This window comes from Balaenoptera acutorostrata, chromosome 21, assembly GCF_949987535.1.
Source record: "Balaenoptera acutorostrata chromosome 21, mBalAcu1.1, whole genome shotgun sequence".
In the NCBI taxonomy this organism is placed as follows: Eukaryota; Metazoa; Chordata; class Mammalia; order Artiodactyla; family Balaenopteridae; genus Balaenoptera; species Balaenoptera acutorostrata.
The window spans coordinates 367,236-390,277 of NC_080084.1; the positions used below are offsets into that span (position 1 = coordinate 367,236).

General features: G+C 45.7%; 2 protein-coding genes across 2 annotated transcripts in view; one reads left to right on the plus strand and one right to left on the minus strand.

Moving 5' to 3' along the window:
* LOC103007473 (small integral membrane protein 19) overlaps positions 1 to 5,651 on the plus strand; it is a 41,306-nt gene extending 35,655 nt beyond the window's left edge. The window contains exon 4 of the mRNA XM_057537095.1: positions 5,559 to 5,651. Coding sequence (XP_057393078.1) covers positions 5,559 to 5,593 — 35 coding nt within the window. The 3' untranslated portion in view covers positions 5,594 to 5,651. The remainder of the gene's footprint in view (positions 1 to 5,558) is intronic.
* A 12,440-nt stretch (positions 5,652 to 18,091) lies between these two features.
* On the minus strand, positions 18,092 to 19,564 carry LOC130706095 (DPEP2 neighbor protein-like). The gene is made up of 2 exons (XM_057537155.1): positions 19,498 to 19,564; positions 18,092 to 18,372 (listed from the first exon to the last, which is right to left on the minus strand). Exons 1-2 carry the CDS (start codon positions 19,562 to 19,564, stop codon positions 18,092 to 18,094), a joined length of 348 nt encoding a protein of 115 aa, XP_057393138.1.
* Positions 19,565 to 23,042: the final 3,478 nt, after the last annotated feature.

Here is a 23,042-nt window from a genome sequence, read left to right on the forward strand (position 1 = left end):
TACCATCATCCTGCTCCTGGCAACTTCCTCCTGTTTCAGCAGATGGTTTCTTTGACGCGTCAAAGCGTGGTGTGCATTTCTAAGACTATCTGGAAGTGCATACCTTTTTTTTCTGGCCGTGCTGTGTGGCTTGTGGCATCTTAGTTCCCCCGACCAGGGACCGAGCCTGGGCCCACGGCAGTGGAAGTGCGGAGTCTGAGCCACTGGACCACCAGGGAATTCCCATGAAAGTATCTTACTATCACTGATTTATTTATTTATATTTTTGGCTGTGTTGGGCTTTCGTTGCTGCGCGTGGGCTTTCACTAGTTGCGGCGAGCAGGGGCTACTCTTCTTTTGTGGCGCGTGGGCTTCTCATCGCGGTGGCTTCTCTTTGCTGCGGAGCACCGGCTCTAGGTGCGCGGGCTCAGTAGCTGTGGCGCACGGGCTTCGTTGCTCCGCGGCATGTGGGATCTTCCCAGACCAGGGCTCGAACCCGTGTCCCCTGCATTGGCAGGCGGATTCTTAACCACTGCGCCACCAGGGAAGTCCAATTATCTCTGATTTAAATAATTGATTTTTCAAATCATATGTGGGATCCGGGTGGTCCAGGTCCTCACTCCTGGAGTCCATTCTTAAATCTGAACGGGTTTGAGTTCTGATGGTCTGAACTGTAAAGCAAGCACACAAAGCATTTTCTTCAACAGACATACAGGCAATTTGACAAAGGAACCTGTGGTTTTTATTTCACTTTCTCCTGAATCCTTCAGATTCTTACTCTTTCCGTTTTTCCCATTCTCTCCATCCTATTATCCACCGACTTCCTGAGTAATTAGTCTTCACTTCCTGTCTCTACATTCTTACTTTCCTAGTGCTGATCAACCTCCTGAAATCCGACTTCCTGTCCTTTCCCCAGAAGTCCTGTCCTGCTGGGCAGGGTCCTCGCGGGGTCTCTTCCGGTCACGCACCAGAGCTCAGGATGACGTCTGTTACATCACATGGCAGAAATTTTAAAAATACATGTTGTTGGAAAAACTTACGTAGGCCACGGATAATTAAGAGAAGGTTAGACATGGATTTCCTGATCCTTCCGTCATCTCATAGAGAGATATATTGGGGTTGCATCCCAGGTGAGGCGCTCTCCCTCCATCTGTCTTTCTTTTGAGGACAAGTGAGGGAAAACTCTTGCTTAAGGACAGTTTGGGTGCCTGCTGTTTAAGGAGTTATCTGGGAACTCCGGGCGCCCAGCCTGCGGAGACTGGGGTTCATAAAATATCCAGGAAGCTACACATCTGGTGAGAAGCTGAGCTTGGGTTCAGGGATTCGAGCTCTCAGTCCTCACCTGTGCCCTCCTCTCTCCCCATCCCAGGTCATTGTCCAGACAACCCAGAATGAGTTCCCTTTGCCACTTTCAAACAGTTCTGTTCATTTCACAGCAATCACTGGCCCTCTTGAAGCTGTTACAGCTGGAAGTGTAAGTCAACAACTTGATAGCCAAACAGAGTGGACATTACTTGCTCCTCACCTCCTTATCAGCTTTAGGGCCCTTGACACCATTGAGCCCTCTGGTCCTGAAATCCACACTTCTCTTGGCTTTTCTAATATTACTTTCTTGATTCTCCTTCTACTGGTCTGACCTCCAACTCATCCGCTAGCTCCTTTCATCCCATCTAAATGTGGGAGTGGTGAAAAGATAATGCATAATGTTTAAAACGGAAAACACAATCCAAGATTTTGAATATTTTGTATAATATTTAGAAATATGAGAAATAGATCCATGAAGAAATAATGAAAAGAGTTGAATGTGGTTTCCTCTAGGAAGATTAGGATTTAGTGGCAAGGAGAGCTATTGTATTCTGTAACAACCCCTTTGTGCTATTTGACTTTTTAAATGAAGTATAACTATTTATTTGATGAAAATTTAAAATCTACTTTAAAAATCTCGGTAGAAAGGCTGAAAGATAAATAGATCTATACATGTACTGATATATGGAAATATCTCTAAGATTTGTTAAGAGACGAAAATCACAAAGAAAAAAGTGGTTAGTGTGTGCCTATGTGTGTGTATAAATATGTGTATACAATGCTCACATATGTATAGAATATCTCTGGAAACACGTAAAATAATTTCACAGGAGTCAGTTCCCTGACTCTGGGAAGGAAAACCAGGTAGTTGGAGGTCTGGGATATGACTAATATGTTTCATGGTATATATACCCTTTTTATTTTTTGAATTTTGTATTATGTGCACTTTTTTTTTTTGAAAATAAAATTCTACTCATCCAAATCTGATTTAAAGTAACATTTGACAAGTAGCTCTTGAAAGCATCACCTCCCAAGCTTTTATTAAAATATCCATAAAGATAAAAGTTCATACCCTCGCCAGCAACTAAGACTGATGGACATCAATGAATAGGATTCTCAGGGGACTTATTCCTAATTAATTATAAGTCAAATGAAGGCGAGTTGAAAACATGTACCCAACTTTCTCACGGCATGCCACTCTTAATTTACAAAACAGACACTGTCTTAAAATGGTGGGAAATGCTTTAAAACCTACACCCCACTCACAGCTCAGAGGTTTGTGTCCATTTATTGGTTCATTCTTATGACAAACATTACAGACTAAGTGCCTAAGTATCGTGTGAGATGCTGTCCTTGTGCTGGGGCTAAACCCAAAGGCAAGACAGTCACGGGCATGGCCATGCTGCAGTTGTAACCTGGCCAGAAAACTGGGAAAGCTGTCTCCATCACGCTGGGACTGTTTTTTTTGGGGGGGGGGGTTTGAGACCGCCAGAGCACAGCTGCCACCACCTTGCCCCCCTCCAGCCCACCCACACCCCTTTGTCATCCGTCTACACACATTAAGAGACAGGAACTCTCGGGTGGCAGCTGCAAGGGGTGCAGAATATTCCTCACAAGTACAGAATTGCTATCAGAGGTAGCTGGGAAGAATCCTGGTAGCTGGGCAGCCCCAGCTGTATTTCCTTTGTTTAGAATATTACAGAACCAGGCAGAGGGAGACTAAGTACACTGGTGAGTACTGGCCTCAAACTTAGATTTGGACTGAGAGCTGGACTCACCACCTCCTCTCCACAGGTGGATCTGTGATGGGACTTTTTTGTTTGTTTTTGGTTTTTTTGCTCCTACAATTTTTTTATTGGAATATAGCTGATTTACAATGTTGTGTTAGTGTCAGGTGTACAGCAAAGTGAGTCAGTTATACATACATATATATCTATTCTTTTTCAGATTCTTATCCACTATAGGTTATTACAAGATATTGAATATAATTCCCTGTGCCATACAGTAGGTCCTTGTTATTTATCTATGTTATATGTAGTTGTGTGTATATGTTAATTCCAAACTCTGGATTTATCTCTACCCCCTTTCCCCTTTGGTAACCATAAGTTTATTTTCTATGTTTGTGTGTCTGTTTTTGTTTTGTAAGTAAGTTCATTTGTATCATTTTTTTTTTTAGATTCCACATATAAGTGATATCATGTGATATTTGTCTTTGTCTGTCTGGCTTACTTCATTTAGTATGATCATCTCTGGGTCCATGTGATGGGATTTTTTTATCATCACTCAAATAGACAGAGTGAGGCCAAAGGCAACCCATATACTCTAAATATTGATAAATGTTGTCTTAGAATTCATTCAAAAGATATCAAATGAGGCCTATAAACATATATCACAACAAAGAGAAGGGAGCAGCATACTGAAGACTTCGAGAATTCCAAAAACCAGAAGAAACTTTCAGAAACTGTGCTGTCCTTAACAGAATACAGGAAGATATGGTCAGTATGAAATACAACAGAAATATCATAAAGAATAAATAGAGGAAGATGAAAAGACATCAGAATGAATTAAAAGGGTCAGGGATGACATAAAAAGGGAAAACATGGAAACTAAAAACAAAATAGCAAAATATAATCTATAGACCAGAATTGATTGTGTAGAAAATTGAATAGGTAATACGAATGAAGCATATAGTAGACTGATCACGTTAATGACCCTAATTTAGAGTCTCCCTCTGCCTATGCCCTTTACCCTATAACTTTGGAGTTCCTTCCACTTTGACTTTGGGCTCAGCCGCGTGACTTGACAAAGAGACAGCAGCAAACTTGACCCATATAGAAGCTAGAAAAGTGCTTGAGCATTCTGGCTCCTCACCCTCTCCTCTGCCTTCGCCCTGAGTGTGTGCCTAGGCTAGCCTTCTGGAGGATGAGTGACCACATGGGGCAGAACCAAGCCATTCCCGCTACAGATAGCCTCACCCAATGGCTGTCATCCCTTCCGCTGACCACAGACACTTGAGCAAACCAAGCTATTAGCTGAGTCCAGCTCAGATGGGCAGAACCACCCAGCTGACCTATAGATTCTTGAGAAATAATAATACATGGTTATTGTTTTAAGTCATTTTGTTTTGAGGTGGTTTGTCATATAGCAGTAAATAACACAAGCTTGAGAAAGTATCCCAGAATTTAGGGGAAATAACAAAGAAACAGAGAATGTGGGTTTAGACAATAGAGGACATCCAATACATGGATAACTGGTATTCCTGCAGAAGACATCCGAGTAAATCAAACAGAAGGAATTATCAAAAGCAAAGTAAAAAAAAAAAAAAAAAAAAAAATTTCCTGGGCTGAAGAAATCCTATGTAGTCAGATTAAAAGTGTTCATCAAGTTTAAGATAAAATTTATTTTTAAAGGCTTATACCAAGACATCATGTAGCACATTCTGAATTACATGAATATTTTCTTCTGTAGTCTATTAATATGATAAATTACATTGATTGATTTTCAAATGTTAAAATACCTTTGCATTCCTGGATAAACCCCATTTGGTTGTGATGTATTACCATTTTTATATATTTCCAGGCTCAATTTGCTAGTATTTTGCCCAGAATTTTTGTATTACATGTTCATGAGAGATACGGATCTGTAGTTTTCTTGTAATATCTTTGCCTAGTTTTGGTATTAGAGTAATGCTGGCCTCATAAACAAGTTGGGAAGTATTCCTCTTCTGTTTTCTGGAAGAGAATGTGTAGAGTTTGTATTATTTCTTTCTCAAGCATTTGGTAGAATTTGCCAGTGAAATCATTTGGGCCTGAAGTTTTATTTATGAGAAAGTTTTTATTTTATTTTACTACGAATTCAATGTATTCAATAGATATAGGACTATTTCAGGTCATCTATTTTCTTCTTGAGTGATTTTTTGTTTTTATCTTTCAAGGAATTGGTTGATTTTATCTAAATTGTCATATATATGAGCATAGAAGTTTTCATAGTGTTTCCTTATTATCCTTTTAATATCTGTAGGTTCTGTAGTGATAATGGTAATTTGTGACTTCTCTTTTTTTTTCCCCCCTGGGTCAGTGTGGCTAAAGGTTTTTCAAGTTTTTCCTTTATCTTTCTTTTTTTTTTTTTAATTGTATCAAAGAACCAGCTTTTGGTTTCATTGATTTCTCTATTGTTTTTGTTTCTGATTTTATTGCACTCAGGACTTATCTTTGTTATTCCCGTCTTCCTGATTGCTTTGGGTTTAATCTGATCTTCCTTTTCTAATTTCATAGGGTGGAAGCTTACATTATTGTGTGCCATGGACTGAACATGTCCCTACACCAAAGTCGTGTGTTGAAACCCTAAGCTCCAGTGTGATGGGATTTGCAGTTAGTGAGTAGGGTTAGATGAGATCATGAGGGTGAGGCCCTTATAAAAGGAAAGGGAGACATGGGATCCGTCTCTGAGAGCCATTGCCAAGAACCTGACCACGCTGGCCCCCTGATCTCAGACTTCCTGCCTCCAGAACTGTGAGAAATAAATGTTGTTGAAGCCATCCAGTCTATGGATATTTGTTATAGGCCAACTGACTGAGACTGTGGGAAATCTTTTTTTTTCCCACCCTAATATAAGCATTCAGTGCTATAAATTTCCCCCAAGCTGTTTTAGGTGCATTCTACAGATTTTGGTATGTTAACTTTTTATTTTCATGCAGTTCAAAATATTTTCTAATTACCTTTTAGACTTCTTCTTTGACCCATGGTTTATATATGTGTTGTTTAACATTTTAAGATTTTTCAGGTACCTATTATTGACTTTTGTTTTATTTTGTTATGGTCAAGGAACATGTTTAATATGATTTCAAATTTTAAAAATGTGCTAAAATTTGTTTTATGGCCAGAATATGGCGTATATTGATAAGGTTGTTTAAGAAAGAATAGGTTACAAAAAATATTTTAAAAATTTAAAAAATTAAAGAAAGAAAGAATAGGTTATTACTTGCAGGCAAAAGCAACGTGGCTGAGATACCATTTCACCCTTAACTGACTAACAGCAAAAACAAGGTGTAAGGAGTGGCCCCAAACAAATTACAACAAGAAATGCATATACTTTAAGCTGTTATTATATTCTTTCTTATAAGTCAAAGATTTCCAGATTGAACAAAAAACAAGGTCAGTCTATATTTTTTAAAATAAAAGACAGCTTCAAACAATGTGACCAAATAATTTTTCAGATAAAGGATAGGCAAACATAGCAGGCTAATACAAACAAAAATATAGCAAGGATTACAATAAGTTATTTTACAAAATAGAATCCAAGCATTTAATGGGACTGAGAAAATATGCTCATCATAAACTTTTACGTGTTGACTAGTAGAGCAGCACAATGTGTAAACTGACGAAAGCTTAATAGAAGTGTGACTGTTTCATAAACCTCTGAATATTTGACAGACCAAAGAGATGAGAAATACGAAGGGTAGGGAGCAGGGGGTGGCAAACTTTTTCTGTAAAGGGCCACATAATAAATATTTTAGGTATTGTGGGCCACAAGCTGTCTCTGTCACAGATTCTACTCTTTTTTTCCTTTTTTTTTTTTTTTTACAACCCTTTAAAAATGTAAAAATCCTTCTTAGTTTGTAGGCTATTCAAAAACAAGCTACAGGCCGGATTTAACTTGTAAACCATAGTGGGCCAACCCCTGAAATGGAAAATTCAAATAATATATTTAATAAGGCAATTTATAATGAATTTTTAAAGTATACATCAAACTTTGTACCTTAGAGATGTTTTCTATGCTTGTACAACGAGAGCTGCTTTGGTTGCAAGTTTAGAAACTCTCTCGAATGAGCTTAACGTGGTGAAGGAGCCATGATGAGCATCTAAGGAGCCATAATCCAGCTGGCTGCAGGCTCCAGCCCTAGTCTGAGTGGCCATGACCAAGGGAACAGGTCTCACCCCCATGATGGAAAAAGGCATTATCCGAGAGGGGATTGCGAGTTGAGCAGATACTCAAAACATATCTGTGACACGACAGCCTTCGGAGAACAAGTGTGTGTCACACACACACACACACGCACACACAGGCGCGCACGTACACAAATGCTCATTCCTCCAAGGATGGCACTTCCTAAGGGGATCCCAGTTTCTCAGGTGTTTTTCAAATTGTGGGTTGTCACCTATTAATGGTAGAAGAGGGGGCTTCCCTGGTGGCGCAGTGGTTGAGAGTCTGCCTGCCAATGCAGGGGACGCGGGTTTGCGCCCTGGTCTGGGAGGATCCCATATGCCGCGGAGCAACTGGGCCCGTGAGCCACAACTGCTGAGCCTGCGTGTCTGGAGCCTGTGCCCTGCCACAGGAGAGGCCGCAACGGTGAGGGGCCCGCGCACCGCGATGAAAGTGGCCCCGCTTGCCGCAACTGGAGAAAGCCCTCGCACACAAACGAAGACCCAACACAGTCAAAAATAAATAAATAAATAAAATGCTGGTTTAACTCCTAGAGAGTTTCATTAAAAAGAAAATTAAAAAAATAAAAATAAAATAATACAAATCTTTAAGATTGTCATATTGGGGGCAAAAAAAATGGTAGAAGATTAATTTAATGTGTTGTTTGGCACTTGAAAAAATGAAATAGAATAACAGAAAATATCAGCATATCTTTACCTGTAAGGTCAGGTGTTGTTTTGAGATTTTCAGCTTCTGTTTTATATAAAAATATATATTTGTCTAAAAAGTTTACAAAACACTAAATTCTTGGTACAACCACAACTGTAGTCAGCCCCCGTCCTGAAGGAGGGAACCAACCCCATGTGGACTAAATTCTCAATTCACCCACCTCCCAGCACACATGCCAAAAAAGGGGGCTGTCTCGAAGTGTGAAACACTCACCCTGGGCTTCATTGTCTAACTGTATGAAGTTGAATATGGTCCCAGTGAACGGGAGATCATTAATCTTTTTCTGTGTTCTCCATGATTTTAAATAATATTTACGCTATCTACTCCTAGAAAGTTTGAAGACACTCAGCTGTTGGGCTGGCTGTTTCACTGACAGTTTTTAAATTTTTACTTGTTTTTTTATTTATTTGGTTGCACAGGGTCTTAGTTGCGGCGTGCATGTGGGATCTAGTTCCCTGACCAGAGGTCGAACCTGGGCCCCTTGCGTTGGGAGCATGTAGTCTTTTCCACTGAGCCCCCAGAGAAGTCTCTGTCAGTTTTTAAAATAAATTTATTTATTTTATTTTTGACTGTGTTGGGTCTTCGTTGCTACGCGCGGGCTTTCTCTAGTTGCGGCGAGCAGGGGTTACTCTTCGTTGCGGTGCGCGAAGTCCCAATCTGCCTGCAGCCGGCCCCGCCCACTCCGAGGGCTGCGTGCGAGTGTCTCTGCGGCCACAGGTGCTCCGGGCTCCCGGTTTCCCGGTACTGGGCCGTGTGGGCTGGTGTGGGGGAAGAGAGAGTTTCTGGAAATGGGAGGGTAACCTTGTGAGCTCTGGATTCAGGAAGGGGCCCTCTGCCCCCGACCTTCTCTCTCCACCTACTTGACTCCCCAACCTGCATGACCATTCTCTGGGGACTTCAACCAGCACCCGGGAACTCTCAGGAACACCCCCCCCCCCACTTCTGACAGCCAGCCTCAGGAAAGAGCGCCCTCAGGAGTTGCTACACCTCCCCAGGGCCTGAAGAGAGGGACTTTTGGGATGTGAACTGAACAACCTTCTGGGGAGAGTAAACGACCCTTTTCCTTAACAGAGCAGGGACCCAGTCAGTAGGCTCTTTGAGTGGAAGGAAATGAAGTCATTTCCATGGCAGCAGAGCCCCCATCGCAGCAACCTTCCTACCAGAGCTGCTGGCCGACCTTCTGGCCAGGATCCCTCCTACCTCAGCATGGAAGGCCTGGCCTCGTAGAGAAGTACAGGTTCTGAGGAAAGACCTGGCACCTGGGTTCTGCTGCTACACTTGCCTTATCTCGTGGCCCTTGTGGCTCTAGCTTTCCCAGAAACCTCAAGGGCTAAGTGCGTGTGCTTGCTCACAGGCCGCACGCCATTCCCCATTTCCAGCCTCAGGCCCTCCCCCTAGCTGCCTCCTCTGGGGAACCCCTCCCCCCAACACACACACACACACACACACACACACACACACACACACACACACACACCGATAGAGGGGATGCGCCTTCTCACAGAAGCTCAACCACTGAGGTGCTTTAGGGACTGTGCCCAAACTCCTTCATCCCCAGCCTCTCAAGGTTTTGCTCTGATCCCTGGCACCCCCTGGAGCTGTTCCACCTTTGGAACCTTTCCTCGGTAGCAGGAGTGCCTAGCACAGGGGTAGTGACCTAAGTGTGAGCACTGGCGACCCTAGAAATCTGTTACAGAAAAACATTGAGTAGTAAGGAACCCCCCTGGGGACAGAAAGGGCTGGGAATAAAGGAGCATGTGAATCTCCGGGCAGGGTGCGTGCTGCTTGACTCTCCATCCTGTTCTTGCTTCAGGGAGCAGGTCTTCCTGGGTCTCTCTGTCCTGCCTCCCGAGACCCCAGGCAGGAGGCTCTTTGGGAAGCCACAGATTGCCGCTTTCAGGTTCAAAAAACCCAGCTCCCCCCTGGTTTGTGGTGGTGGCCGTTGACAATGGCTCAGAGCAGGAGCCCATGTGGTAGACTGGTAAGGATTCTCTGCACCCTGTCTCTGCTCCTGCATCCTCGGCTCGCAGAGTGCAGAAGTTTCTGTCTTCAGCTGACAAAGGGGCCCCTGAGGTTGAGCAGAGGAACGTCACGTTTTCTTCCAGGCCAGCTTCAGCCCTGGGATGTTCAGGGCAGACTCTCATTTCAAACGTCAGTTTCTGAGACACCTTGCTTATGGCCATTTAGTGTGGCAGGAGGCTCCTGGCTGAGGAAGGCTCAAACAGAACGCCGCAGGTTGTGATCTGTGGCAGTGGGCAGTGGGGGGACGGGGTGGGTCACTGCAGGAAGAGGCATTCGCTGCCTTAGGCAGTTACACCATTGCTCTCTCTTCAGAATGGCTCAGCCAGCAGGATTCTGTGGGGTCTACCTCCTGGCACCATGCTCCAATCGCCGGATTTTGGGTCTGGGGCAACCCAGATCTTTGTGCGACTTTTCTGGAGAGTGCTTTCTCTTGGGAGCACGTCTGGGGACTGACTTCTCTGCTTCCACCTTTGCTGGCATGGACAAAGGAACTGCTGCTGCAAAGAAAATCAGAACTGATCAGTCACTTCTGCTGTACACAGTCTCCTGCCAGAATTTCCCTCTCTCATGTGTCTCCCAGTTTCTGGCTGAAGACCTTGAATCTACTTGACATCCAAAACACAGCCTTGGGCCATCACCTCTATGAGTCCCTAGAGAAGGGACACTGGCTGCAAAAGCAATTCCTAGAGCCTACGGCTGCAGCACATGAGGAAGTCTCTTCACCGTTTCCAGGGAAAACAATAGAACCCGAAAGTCATTGCAATCATGAGCCTCTCCATCTCTCCCTTCCACAACAGAGAAAACATTTCTTGCAGTCTGTCACTTCTGAGGCTTTAATGGAAATGTCTTTCAATTTTCAGAAAAAAAATAATCTAATTTAAATTGGTTAAGAACCCCTCCCACCTTGGCAACCCCTCTTGGGCCCCATTTATACTGCCTCTTTCAACCACACTGAACTCTAGCACTCTGATACTTTTATCTAGATTAGAACAAGGCCAAATACTGAGGCAGAGTGATCAGGAGACTGAGAACTGTGTTCTGGGTACCAAGTCTAGGCTCACATCAACCCAGCCTCCTGGGACACCATCTCCTCAGCCCTCCAGTCTCATTAGCACTTCAACACCCCTCTTGGTTCTTCCGGTCTTCCCGTCAATATGGCACTACCCTCTCCCCTAGTACTCAGCAGCTCAGGATGGGATGTGTCTGAGGGCACTGATGTAGATGTCTACATGACAGCACAGAGGTGCCTGGGTTTGAAGGTGTGTTTCAAGAGTGGCCCTCTTCCTCAAACTGCTCCATTTACCATTTGCCAACAAAAATGCACTTGTCTTTTGCTAAGAGGCCAATCAGGAATGGGTCTGAATGGAAGCATCCTGGAGCCCAAAGGGGAAGCTATATTTATAAAGATCAGGACCATCCTGCACACTTGTCCAGGGATGACCTTTCACTTGTCCTCAGCAGTGAGCACTGTGGGTCCCTGAAGGTGTCCCAGGTCACTGGTAATACTTACAGCTGGGAACGCGCTCAGGTATACGTAGTGGGCAAGCCCCACAGGAACATGAGGCAGCCAGGTGAGGTGGTGTGTACACCATGGCTCCTGTAGAGATGCCCGGTCTCAGTGTACCTGCCGCACTGCCCACCCACGGAACAGAGCACAGGTTCGGGTAAAGATAGAGGATCCGGTCACACATTCTCCCTCAGACAACCAAAGAGGTTGGAGAACTTCTGGTGGAGAACTGTCAGGGAAGTTTCTCTGAGGGCAGCACGTTGGCAGTTACGCTGCCATGGCAACTGTGAGAAGGCCGGTGAGGTCATCACTACCCAGTGAGGTCATAATCAGGAACCTGTGACTTGGGGGTCAGGCTTCAGGAGGAGGGGCAGTTTTGTGGAGGAGAGCAGGGGGAGGGCAGAGGTACTCTGCCTGGCCCCTCCCACCTGGGCCTCCCCACCCATGCCCTGGTCTAGCAGACACCCCACGTGGGGAGTGCCGGTGGGCTGGCACAGCCCCAGGGGCCCCAGGAGGGCAAGAGAGACCCACATTCTGAGATTGGCTTGAGAGGCAAGATGAACCTAAGAGACAGCTAGGTTGTATGGCACTGACCCTAAGAGGCAGAGATTTGTGTGGACTGGGGAATCAGGGAAGGCTCCTTGGCAGTGGGCCTGAAGGACAAGTGAGATTTGGACCCATGGGGAAGAGAGGGAAGACATTCCAGTTTGGAAGAATAAAAGCAAAGACACACTCTCCTCGCCCTTGTCCTGCCCGAAATATAAATTCATAGAACACTCACATTTTCACAACTGAGGACTGAAGAAAACCAAGAGGTGAAGGGGTCTACCCAGTGTTACACAGGTAAGGAGAGGTGTCCTGCTCAATGGTTAGGTTCATGTAGGGGCTCCGGATTTACAGCTGATAGGGATGTGAGGACAAGCTCATGCCATTTCAAACATTTCCAAGTGATACTGAGAGAGATGTTAAAGGTGCAAAATGAGGGTGCTGAATGACCTCACAAAGTGGGAATGGTGGGCCCAATTTCATATGAAATTCAAAACAAGTTCATGACCAAAGGACATAATACAAAATGACAACATAATCATTACACTCCCCTCTCCCCTAGAAGTAAAAATCATTATAATCCTCCCTCTCTCCACCATGAAAGGATGAGATAAAGGCTCAGCAGCAGCCCCCGTGAAACACACGGTCACCACTGTGAAGAGGTGTTACTAAGACGATTTGGTCCGACTCAGAGAAGGAAAGAGAAAACTCTGCCCTTAGCCTGATCAGGCCCACAGGAAGGAAGCACACCGGGGGCAGCCTTTGAGAGTGTGGCAATGCGAGAGGACCTTCTTTAGGAGGGGACTCCCTGTTGCCGACCTTGAAAAAGCAAGGATGGGACATTCGTTTCCTGGGGCTGTTGCAGAGGGGATGTGCACAGGAGGTAGACACTGCGTGGGCTACTATTTTAGAGGTGGGCCACCCTGGTTGAGAACCACAGCACCTTGTATTCCTAAACTGCTTGAATGAGCGGGTGCACGTTAGGACAGACGAAGTCAGGCCTCATTGGAACAGACTGCCTTTGGGAGTGGTAGAAGGTAAAATGGGAAGGGGAATGCTCTGGAGGAGGTTTGTCATGGCAGGTGGGCCAGCACGAGACCATCCAGATTCTCCAGGGCTCCAGAGATGACTTGGCTGGGAGCATCCCTCTGATGTGGTGCGGGGACTCCTACCTTAACAGGATCTGGCTGGGCATCTGCGGGAGGCAGAATAAATGGCTTATTAACTTACGAGAGCGAGAGACTCACCTGGGGGGTTCCACAAAACCACTTCAAAAGACTTGTACCTGGATTCTTGAGGCAACCCTCAGAAAACTTCTCTAGATCTGGAGTAGGGCTCAGGAAGCTGCAATTTTCATAAGCTTCCTGGGCAGTCCCACCACAGTGGTCCATGGATAGAGTGACCAAATTATTATGTATTCTCGGTTGCTTTTGGGAGTCAAAGTGGGCAATGTGAAAAACTGCAGCAGGCATACGTATAAACAGGGAATATTCAAGGCAAACAGAGGGGTAGAGTTATTCTATGCATGAATCAGATTTGAGGAAAGCTAGCCTGGTGGTTAAAGAACACAACCCTTGGGAGAGACAGACAGACCAGATTCTGTCCTACTTACTTGTGTGATTTTGACCAAGTTCTTTTATCCTTCTGACTGTTTCTTCATATGGAAAAGAGCTATGCTGTACATTTAGCACAATATTCTCTTTTGGCAAAAGTTGCTCTGGGTCCATTTGTGTTCTCTGCAACTTAATCCTTTCCGGTGTGCAAGCATTTTTAAGTTGTTTGGTGAAGTATTACATTTGACTTTCAACTGTTCATTACTTTGGGCAAAACTCATATAATGCTGCAGAGACTAGAACCTATGCAAAGATAGTGAGAGGATGTGATAAGCTTATTCTGCCGGTTTATCCAAATTTTTAACCTTTTCTCCTCTTCCTCCGCCTGCCACCAAGAGATGAGAAAGAAGGCAGAGCCTGGAAATGCACACCAAGCAATACTTCTGTGTCAGTTTGCCTTTTATTCCTCTGCCAGTACTTCCCAGAGAGATTTCACCAAAAGTGCCTAAGCTTGCCATGGCCATTGTTGTGAAGCACATTTCTCTCTATTGCTAGTCACATCTGCTTTTCCTTCTCCTGGGCGCTTAATGGATGTTTGGGGGCAGGAAATAAAATTTAAACTAAAACATCAAAAAAAAAAAAAAAAGAAAGAAAGAAAGAAAGATGAGCTCAAGTAGGCGTTATTGTGGTCCAGATAAGGTTTGGTTCATTCATTCCCTCGATTAGCTTTTATCCCCCTTTGTGCCAGGCATGCGGGGAGAGAGAGAAATGTCTTCAAAGAGTCTGTGGTTGTATGGGGGAGGGAGCTGTGGAAATCTGTCATTTAGAAACAGCATGGAAGTGCTAGGGAAAAATTGTTTTGTTCATTTATCTCTCACTCATCCGTTCACCCATAGCAACTACGAAGGGTTTCACGCGGAGGAACTGGATGCCCTGCACTTGACATTCTCGTGGGGGAAACAACAATGTAAAGCACCAGCAGTGGTAAGTCAGCAGTAGTGATTTCAAGCCAGAAGGAACCACTCACCAATGGAGAGAGGTACAGGGTGAGCAGTGACTTGCAGAAAGGAGGGGTTATTCATTCCAACTGCTGAGTTCAAGTTCATCTGGGTTGTTGTGTGGTTCTTGCTTACTGCATCTGTTTCTGGAACGTGGCTCCACCCTCCAAGAAGGGTGAGGATGATCACCCTTCTTTCCTCCTGCTGTGCCCCGGGGTCACCCAGCGAGTGTCTGCAGGGATGATCTGCTCTGTACTGGCTTTTCAGTCCCACTCCCGGGAGAAGAGAGACGAAGCTGTGTCTCCACCGCAGCTTGGCCTGATTCAGTCACTGGGTGAAAAGGTGGGAAGAAGGTCAAGTTCATGAGAACTGATGCACTGCAGAGTCATTTAGTCCTGAAGTACCAGTTCTGGTTGCTGGTGAGTTGCTAAATCCAGGGACCTGAATGTAATTCCTCCAGAGCCACTGAGACATCAGTTCCAGGCCCATGGCGGGCTGTAGGGGTGCTGACTTTTCTCAGTGCTAAGGAGCAGCCATCTTCCACTGAGAGAGGACTCTGTGTCAGCAGGAGCAGAACCACACCAGGCACCGAAGGAGGTTCTGCATCCCAGCATCTCCCAACACAGTGATAGATAAACGGGTAGAAGATGCGACAGGGCATTCACAATAGAACAGAAGCTTATCCCCAATAAATATGGAAAGATGTTCAACTTCACTACCTAACAAAGAAACGCAAGTTATAAATCTATTTCTTTTTTGCTCATCTAATTGGTAGAAAGTTTTAAGAATGGACAAAATTTGCTGCTAAGGATGTAAGGAAAAGGCCGTTTTCGTCTGTTGCTGCTGATGGGGATGGCAATTGGTGCGAACCTTCTGGAGGGTGATTTGGCAATTTGTGTATCAACAGCCTTAAAATGTTCATACACTTTGTGCCAGTAGTTTTGCTTTTAGCATCTTATCCTAAGGTGAAAGTCAAATTTATGTACAAGACTTATGTTCAAGAGTATTCATCTCAGCCAGTAGTGTAATAGAAAAAATATTAGAAGCTACCTCAAAATCCCACAATAGGGGGATGGATAAATAACGGATGGCCCAACTTAAGAATGGAAAATAAAGACGCAGACGTAGAAAATGGACTTGAGGACACGGAGAAGGGGAAGGGGAAGCTGGGAAGAAGTGAGAGAGTGGCCTGGACTTATATATACTACCAAATGTAAAATAGCTAGCTAGTGGGAAGCAGCCGTGTAGCACAGGGAGATCAGCTCAGTGCTTTGTGACCACCTAGAGGGGTGGGATAGGGAGGGTGGGAGGGAGACGCAAGAGGGAGGAGATATGGGGATATATGTGTATGTATAGCTGATTCACTTTGTTATAAAGCAGAAACTAACACACCATTGTAAAGCAATTATACTCCAATAAAGATGTTTTTTTAAAAAAAGGATGGAAAACAGTTCATTCATTAAAAATGATTTACTCCAAGAATATTTAATGGTGGGAAGATGTAGTGTAAAAGCAGGGTACAAAATACTAGATGGAGTATTTCATTTTGTTACAATTTAATAATACAAGTGCAGAAAAAGTGATTAAAATAACAGTACTGATTTGATTACGGGACATTTTTTCCTTTAAATTTTTCTGTATTTGGTGTTAGAAAGCATCATACATCCTCTCTGAGTCTCAGTTTATGTTCTGTGAAGTGGGACTCATCACATCTACACTGCAGTGCTCTCGGGCAGAGCAGCACAATATTTGAAAGTGCCCTTGACAATGACCAGCCCATTGTAATACTCCAGGAAAGGTTATAATATCATTGCCAATGACACACCCATAGTTCGGATATTATCCGTAACGATTACTAAGGTTGTTTATCTCCCTCCACTTTTACTAAGACAAAAAAAGGATTAATTGAAGACTCTTAAGTCATTTTTACTGAGGTTCTTTGTTTTTATTTTTTTTTCAAAATACTAATTGTAGGGCTTCCCTGGTGGCGCAGTGGTTGAGAATCTGCCTGCTAATGCACGGGACACGGGTCCGAGCCCTGCTCTGGGAAGATCCCACATGCCCTGGAGCAACTGGGCCCGTGAGCCACAACTACTGAGCCTGCGCGTCTGGAGGCTGTGCTCCGCAACAAGAGAGGCCGCGATAGTGAGCGGCCCACGCACCGCAATGAAGAGTGGCCCCCGCTCCCCACAACTAGAGAAAGCCCTCACACAGAAACGAAGCCCCAACACAGCTAAAAATAAATAAATAAATAAATAAATTTATTAAAAAGAAAAATACTAATTGTAAAGTCTGCAGTGGGTATATAGGTGTTCAACATTTTTCCAGATTTGACGTTTTTGGTTTGGTTTTTAAATTTTTTATTTATTATTTATTTATTATTTTTATTTTTGGCTGTGTTGGGTCTTCGTTTCGGCACGAGGGCTTTCTCCAGTTGCGGCAAGTGGGGGCCACTCTTCATCGCGGCGCGCGGGCCTCTCACTATCGCGGCCTCTCTTGTTCCGGAGCAGAGGCTCCAGATGCTCAGGCTCAGTAGTTGTGGCTCACGGGCCCAGTTGCTCCGCGGCATGTGGGATCTCCCTGGACAAGGGCTGAAACCCGTGTCCCCTGCATTGGCAGGCGGATTCTCAAACACTGCACCACCAGGGAAGCCCCCCCACCACGATAGTTTTAAAACCAGTCTCAGTCATGCTTGCTTCAAGACTTATCCTGGCATCATGGACCACTGGATACTTTGGCTAGGTGTTAAACTCTCTTGTCCTTTGCCCGAGTCCCATCGGGGTGACTTAGTTGCCATCTAGGGCACTCTTGGCATGAGTCCTAGACATGAATCCAGCTCAATGGCTTGGGCCCTGCTCCCTGCTGGCTGACTGTCCTAATGCCCAGTGCCTCCTTTCTGCTTGGACTTCTGAGGGCCGCAGCCCCAGGACCCTCACTCTGTGTTCCCGGCTCTATTCAATGCCAACTGTATGTCTTTTGCTTGCTGTATGTCCGCTGCCCCAGTACCTCCTACAGGCTTTGACCTTCCTGTTTCAGGTCCTCTTATTGCGACCCTTTGTGTATAAGCCAGATCTGTTTGCCCTTCCTTCAAGGGGAGCTATTTCCCTGCTGTTTCCCTAGATGATTATGATGAGACCCCTGCCAGAACTACACCAATCAGACCCTCCATGTACACACATGGGTCTGAACTCTTTCAGCGAGAGCAGGTTGGAAACCCATATATACATAAATATACAATGTGTACAAATCAAGTATTTTAAAGATTGTAAAGAATTCTTGTGAACGTATTAGGTTAGGGAAGTCAAGCAGGATCATCATATGATGGTATAATCATGCACATGTATATAATATTTTCTATTTGTATATGATGCCATTTTAATAGATGTGCCCGTCTCTTCAAAGTTCCAATCTGTGGCCGTGGGCAGTGGGGGGACGGGGTGGGTCACAGCAGGAAGAGGCATTCGCTGCCTTAGGCAGTTAACCCATTGCTCTCTCTTCAGAATGGCTCAGCCAGCAGGATTCTGTGGGGTCTACCTCCTGGCACCGTGCTCCAATCGCCGGATTTTGGGTCTGGGGCAACCCAGATCTTGGTTCGACTTTTCTGGAGAGTGCTTTCCCTTGGGAGCACGTCTGGGGACTGGCTTCTCTGCTTCCACCTTTGCTGGCGTGGCCAAAGGAACATCCCCGTAGGCCCAGTAGCCACCAACCAGGCAGTATGTCTCCCCATGCCAGCCCAACTGCGTTTCTCCAAACCCTCGGTAGAGGACATGGTAGTGACCAGGGGTAGGGGGAGAAACGGGAGCCACTGCTGCTGCAAAGAAAATCAGAACTGATCAGTCACTTCTGCTGTACACAGTCTCCTGCCAGAATTTCCCTGTCTCCTGTCTCCCAGTTTCTGGCTGAAGACCTTGAATCTACTTGACATGCAAAACACAGCCTTGGCCCATCACCTCTATGAGTCCCTAGAAAAGGGACACTGGCTGCAAAAGCAAATCCTAGAGCCTACGGCTGCAGCACATGAGGAAGTCTCTTCACCGTTTCCAGGGAAAACAGTAGAACCCGAAAGTCATTGCAATCATGAGCCTCTCCATCTCTCCCTTCCACCACAGAGAACACATTTCTTGCAGTCTGTCACTTCTGAGGCTTTAATGGAAATGTCTTTCAAGTTTTGGAAAAAAATAATCTAATATAAATTGGTTAAGAACCCCTCCCACTTTGGCAACCCCTCTTGGGCCCCATTTATACTGCCTGTTTCAACCACACTGAACTCTAGCCCTCTGATACTCTTATCTAGATTAGAACAAGGCCAAATACTGAGGCAGAGTGATCAGGAGACTGAGAACCGCGTTCTGGGTACCAAGTCTAGGCTCACATCAACCCAGCCTCCTGGGACACCATCTCCTCAGCCCTCCAGTCTCATTAGCACTTCAACAGCCCTCTTGGTTCTTCCGGTCTTCCCATCAATATGGCATCACCCTCTCCCCTAGTACTCAGCAGCTCAGGATGGGATGTGTCTGAGGGCACCGATGTAGATGTCTACATGAGAGCACAGAGGTGCCTGGGTTTGAAGGTGTGTTTCAAGAGTGGCCCTCTTCCTCAAACTGCTCCATTTACCATTTGCCAACAAAAATGCACTTGTCTTTTGCTAAGAGGCCAATCAGGAAAGGTTCTGAATGGAAGTGTCCTGTAGCCCAAAGGGGAAAGTTACGTTTATAAAGATCAGAACCATCCTGCACACTTGTCCAGGGAGGACCTTTCACTTGTCCTCAGCAGTGAGCACTGTGGGTCCCTGAAGGTGTCCCAGGTCACTGGTATTACTTACAGCTGGGAACGCGCTCAGGTATACGTAGTGGGCAAGCCCCACAGGAACATGAGGCAGCCAGGTGAGGTGGTGTGTACACCATGGCTCCTGTAGAGATGCCCGGTCTCGCTGTACCTGCCGCACTGCCCACCCACGGAACAGAGCACAGGTTCGAGTTAATATAGACGATCCAGTCACACATTCTCTCTCAGACAACCAAAGAGATTGGTACCTGGTGGAGAACTGTCAGGGAAGTTTCTCTGAGGGCAGCACGTTGGCAGTTACGCTGCCATGGCAACTGTGAGAAGGCCGGTGAGGTCATCACTACCCAGTGAGGTCATAATAAGGAACCTGTGACTTGGGGATCAGGCTTCAGGAGGAGGGGCAGTTTTGTGGAGGAGAGCAGGGGGAGGGCAGAGGTACTCTGCCTGGCCCCTCCCACCTGGGTCTCCCCACCCATGCCCTGGTCTAGCAGACACCCCACGTGGGGCGTGCCGGTGGGCTGGCACAGCCCCAGGGGCCCCAGGAGGGCAAGAGAGACCCACATTCTGAGATTGGCTTGAGAGGCAAGATTAACGTAAGAGGGAGCTAGGTTGTATGGCACTGACCCTAAGAGGCAGAGATTTGTGTGGACTGGGGAATCAGGGAAGGCTCCTTGGCAGTGGGCCTGAAGGACAAGTGAGATTTGGACCCATGGGGAAGAGAGGGAAGACATTCCAGTTTGGAAGAATAAAAGCAAAGACACACTCTCCTCGCCCTTGTCCTGCCCCAAATATAAATTCATAGAACCCTTACATTTTCACAACTGAGGACTGAAGAAAAGCAAGAGGTGAAGGGGCCTACCCAGTGTTACACAGGTAGAGGAGAGGTGTTCTGCTCAATGGTTAGGTTCATGTAGGGGCTCCGGATTTACAGCTGATAGGAATGTGAGGACAAGCTCATGCCATTTCAAACATTTCCAAGTGATACTGAGAGAGGTGTTAAAGGTGCAAAATGAGGGTGCTGAATGACCTCACAAAGTGGGAATGGTGGGCCCATTTTCATATGAAATTCAAAACAAGTTCATGACCAAAGGACATAATACAAAATGACAACATAATCATTACACTCCCCTCTCCCCTAGAAGTAAAAATCATTATAATCCTCCCTCTCTCCACCATGAAAGGATGAGATAAAGGCTCAGCAGCAGCCCCCGTGAAACACACGGTCACCACTGTGAAGAGGTGTTACTAAGACGATTTGGTCCGACTCAGAGAAGGAAAGAGACAACTCTGCCCTTAGCCTGATCAGGCCCACAGGAAGGAAGCACACCGGGGGCAGCCTTTGAGAGTGTGGCAATGCGAGAGAACCTTCTTTAGGAGGGGACTCCCTGTTGCCGACCTTGAATAAACAAGGATGGGGCATCCGTTCCCTGGGGCTGTTGCAGAGGGGATGTGCACAGGAGGTAGAGGCTGCTTGGACTACTATTTTAGAGGTTGGGCCACCCTGGTTGAGAACCACAGCACCTTGTATTCCTAAACTCCTTGAATGAGCGGGTGCACGTTAGGACAGACGAAGTCAGGCCTCATTGGAGCAGACTGCCTTTGGGAGTGGTAGAAGGTAAAACGTGAAGGGGAATGCTCTGGAGGAAGTTTGTCATGGCAGGTGGGCCAGCACGAGACCATCCAGATTCTCCAAGGCTCCAGAGATGACTTGGCTGGGAGCATCCCTCTGATGTGGTGCGGGGACTCCTACCTTAACAGGACCTGGCTGGGCATCTGCGGGAGGCAGAATAAATGGTTTATTAACTTAAGAGAGCGAGAGACTCACCTGGGGGGTTCCACAAAACCACTTCAAAAGACTTGTACCTGGATTCTTGAGGCAACCCTCAGAAAACATCTCTAGATCTGGAGTAGGGCTCAGGAAGCTGCAATTTTCATAAGCTTCCTGGGCAGTCCCACCACAGTGGTCCATGGATAGAGTGACCAAATTATTGTGTATTCTCGGTTGCTTTTGGGAGTCAAAGTGGGCAGTGTAAAAAACTGCAGCAGGCATACGTATAAACAGGGAATATTCAAGGCAAACAGATGTGTATAGTTATTCTATGCATGAATCAGATTCGAGAAAAGCTAGCCTGGTGGTTAAAGAACACAACCCTTGGGACAGACAGACCAGATTCTGTCCTACTTACTTGTGTGATTTTGACCAAGTTCTTTTATCCTTCGGACTGTTTCTTCATATGGAAAAGAGCTATGGCTGTACATTTAGCACAATATTCTCTTTTGGCAAAGATTGCTCTGGGTCCATTTGTATTCTCTGCAACTTAATCCTTTCCGGTGTGCAAGCATTTTTAAGTTGTTTGGTGAAGTATTACATTTGACTTTCAACTGTTCATTACTTTGGGCAAAGCTGCAGAGACTAGAACCTATGCAGAGATAGTGAGAGGATGTGATAAGCTTATTCTGCCGGTTTATAAAAATGTTTAACCTTTTCTCCTCTTCCTCCGCCTGCCACCAAGAGATGAGAAAGAAGGCAGAGCCTGGAAATGCACACCAAGCAATACTTCTGTGTCAGTTTGCCTTTTATTCCTCTGCCAATACTTCCCAGAGAGATTTCACCAAAAGTGCCTAAGCTTGCCATGGCCATTGTTGTGAAGCACATTTCTCTCTATTGCTAGTCACATCTGCTTTTCCTTCTCCTGGGCGCTTAATGGATGTTTGGGGGCAGGAAATAAAAGTTAAACAAAACATCAAAAAAAAAAAAAAAAAAAAAAGAAAGATGAGCTCAAGTAGGCGTTATTGTGGTCCAGATAAGGTTTGGTTCATTCATTCCCTCGATTAGCATTTATCCCCCTTTGTGCCAGGCATGCGGTGAGAGAAAAAATGTCTTCAAAGAGTCTGTGGTTGTATGGGGGAGGGAGCTGTGGAAATCTGTCATTTAGAAACAGCATGGAAGTGCTAGGGAAAATTTGTTTTGTTCATTTATCTCTCACTCATCCGTTCACCCATAGCAACTACAAAGGGTTTCACGCGGAGGAACTGGATGCCCTGCACTTGACATTCTCGTGGGGGAAACAACAATGTAAAGCACCAGCAGTGGTAAGTCAGCAGTAGTGATTTCAAGCCAGAAGGAACCACTCACCAATGGAGAGAGGTACAGGGTGAGCAGTGACTTGCAGAAAAGAGGGGTTATTCATTCCAACTGCTGAGTTCAAGTTCATCTGGGTTGTTGTGTGGTTCGTGCTTACTGCATCTGTTTCTGGAACGTGGCTCCACCCTCCAAGAAGGGTGAGGATGATCACCCTTCTTTCCTCCTGCTGTGCCCCGGGGTCACCCAGCGAGTGTCTGCAGGGATGATCTGCTCTGTACTGGCTTTTCAGTCCCACTCCCGGGAGAAGAGAGACGAAGCTGTGTCTCCACCGCAGCTTGGCCTGATTCAGTCACTGGGTGAAAAGGTGGGAAGAAGGTCAAGTTCATGAGAACTGATACACTGCAGAGTCAGTTAGTCCTGAAGTACCAGTTCTGGTTGCTGATGAGTTGCTAAATCCAGGGACCTGAATGTAATTCCTCCAGAGCCACTGAGACATCAGTTCCAGGCCCATGGCGGGCTGTAGGGGTGCTGACTTTTCTCAGTGCTAAGGAGCAGCCATCTTCCACTGAGAGAGGACTCTGTGTCAGCAGGAGCAGAAGCACACCAGGCAC

Bases quoted from the DNA above. Each gene is read 5' to 3' on its own strand.
- LOC130706095 (XM_057537155.1), bottom strand. From the start codon at position 19,564: ATGTGTGACTGGATCGTCTATATTAACTCGAACCTGTGCTCTGTTCCG. The intron at 18,373-19,497 runs GTACAGCGAGAC...TTTTCTTTGCAG, and splicing joins GTGGGTGGGCAGTGCGGCAG to CAGCAGTGGCTCCCGTTTCT.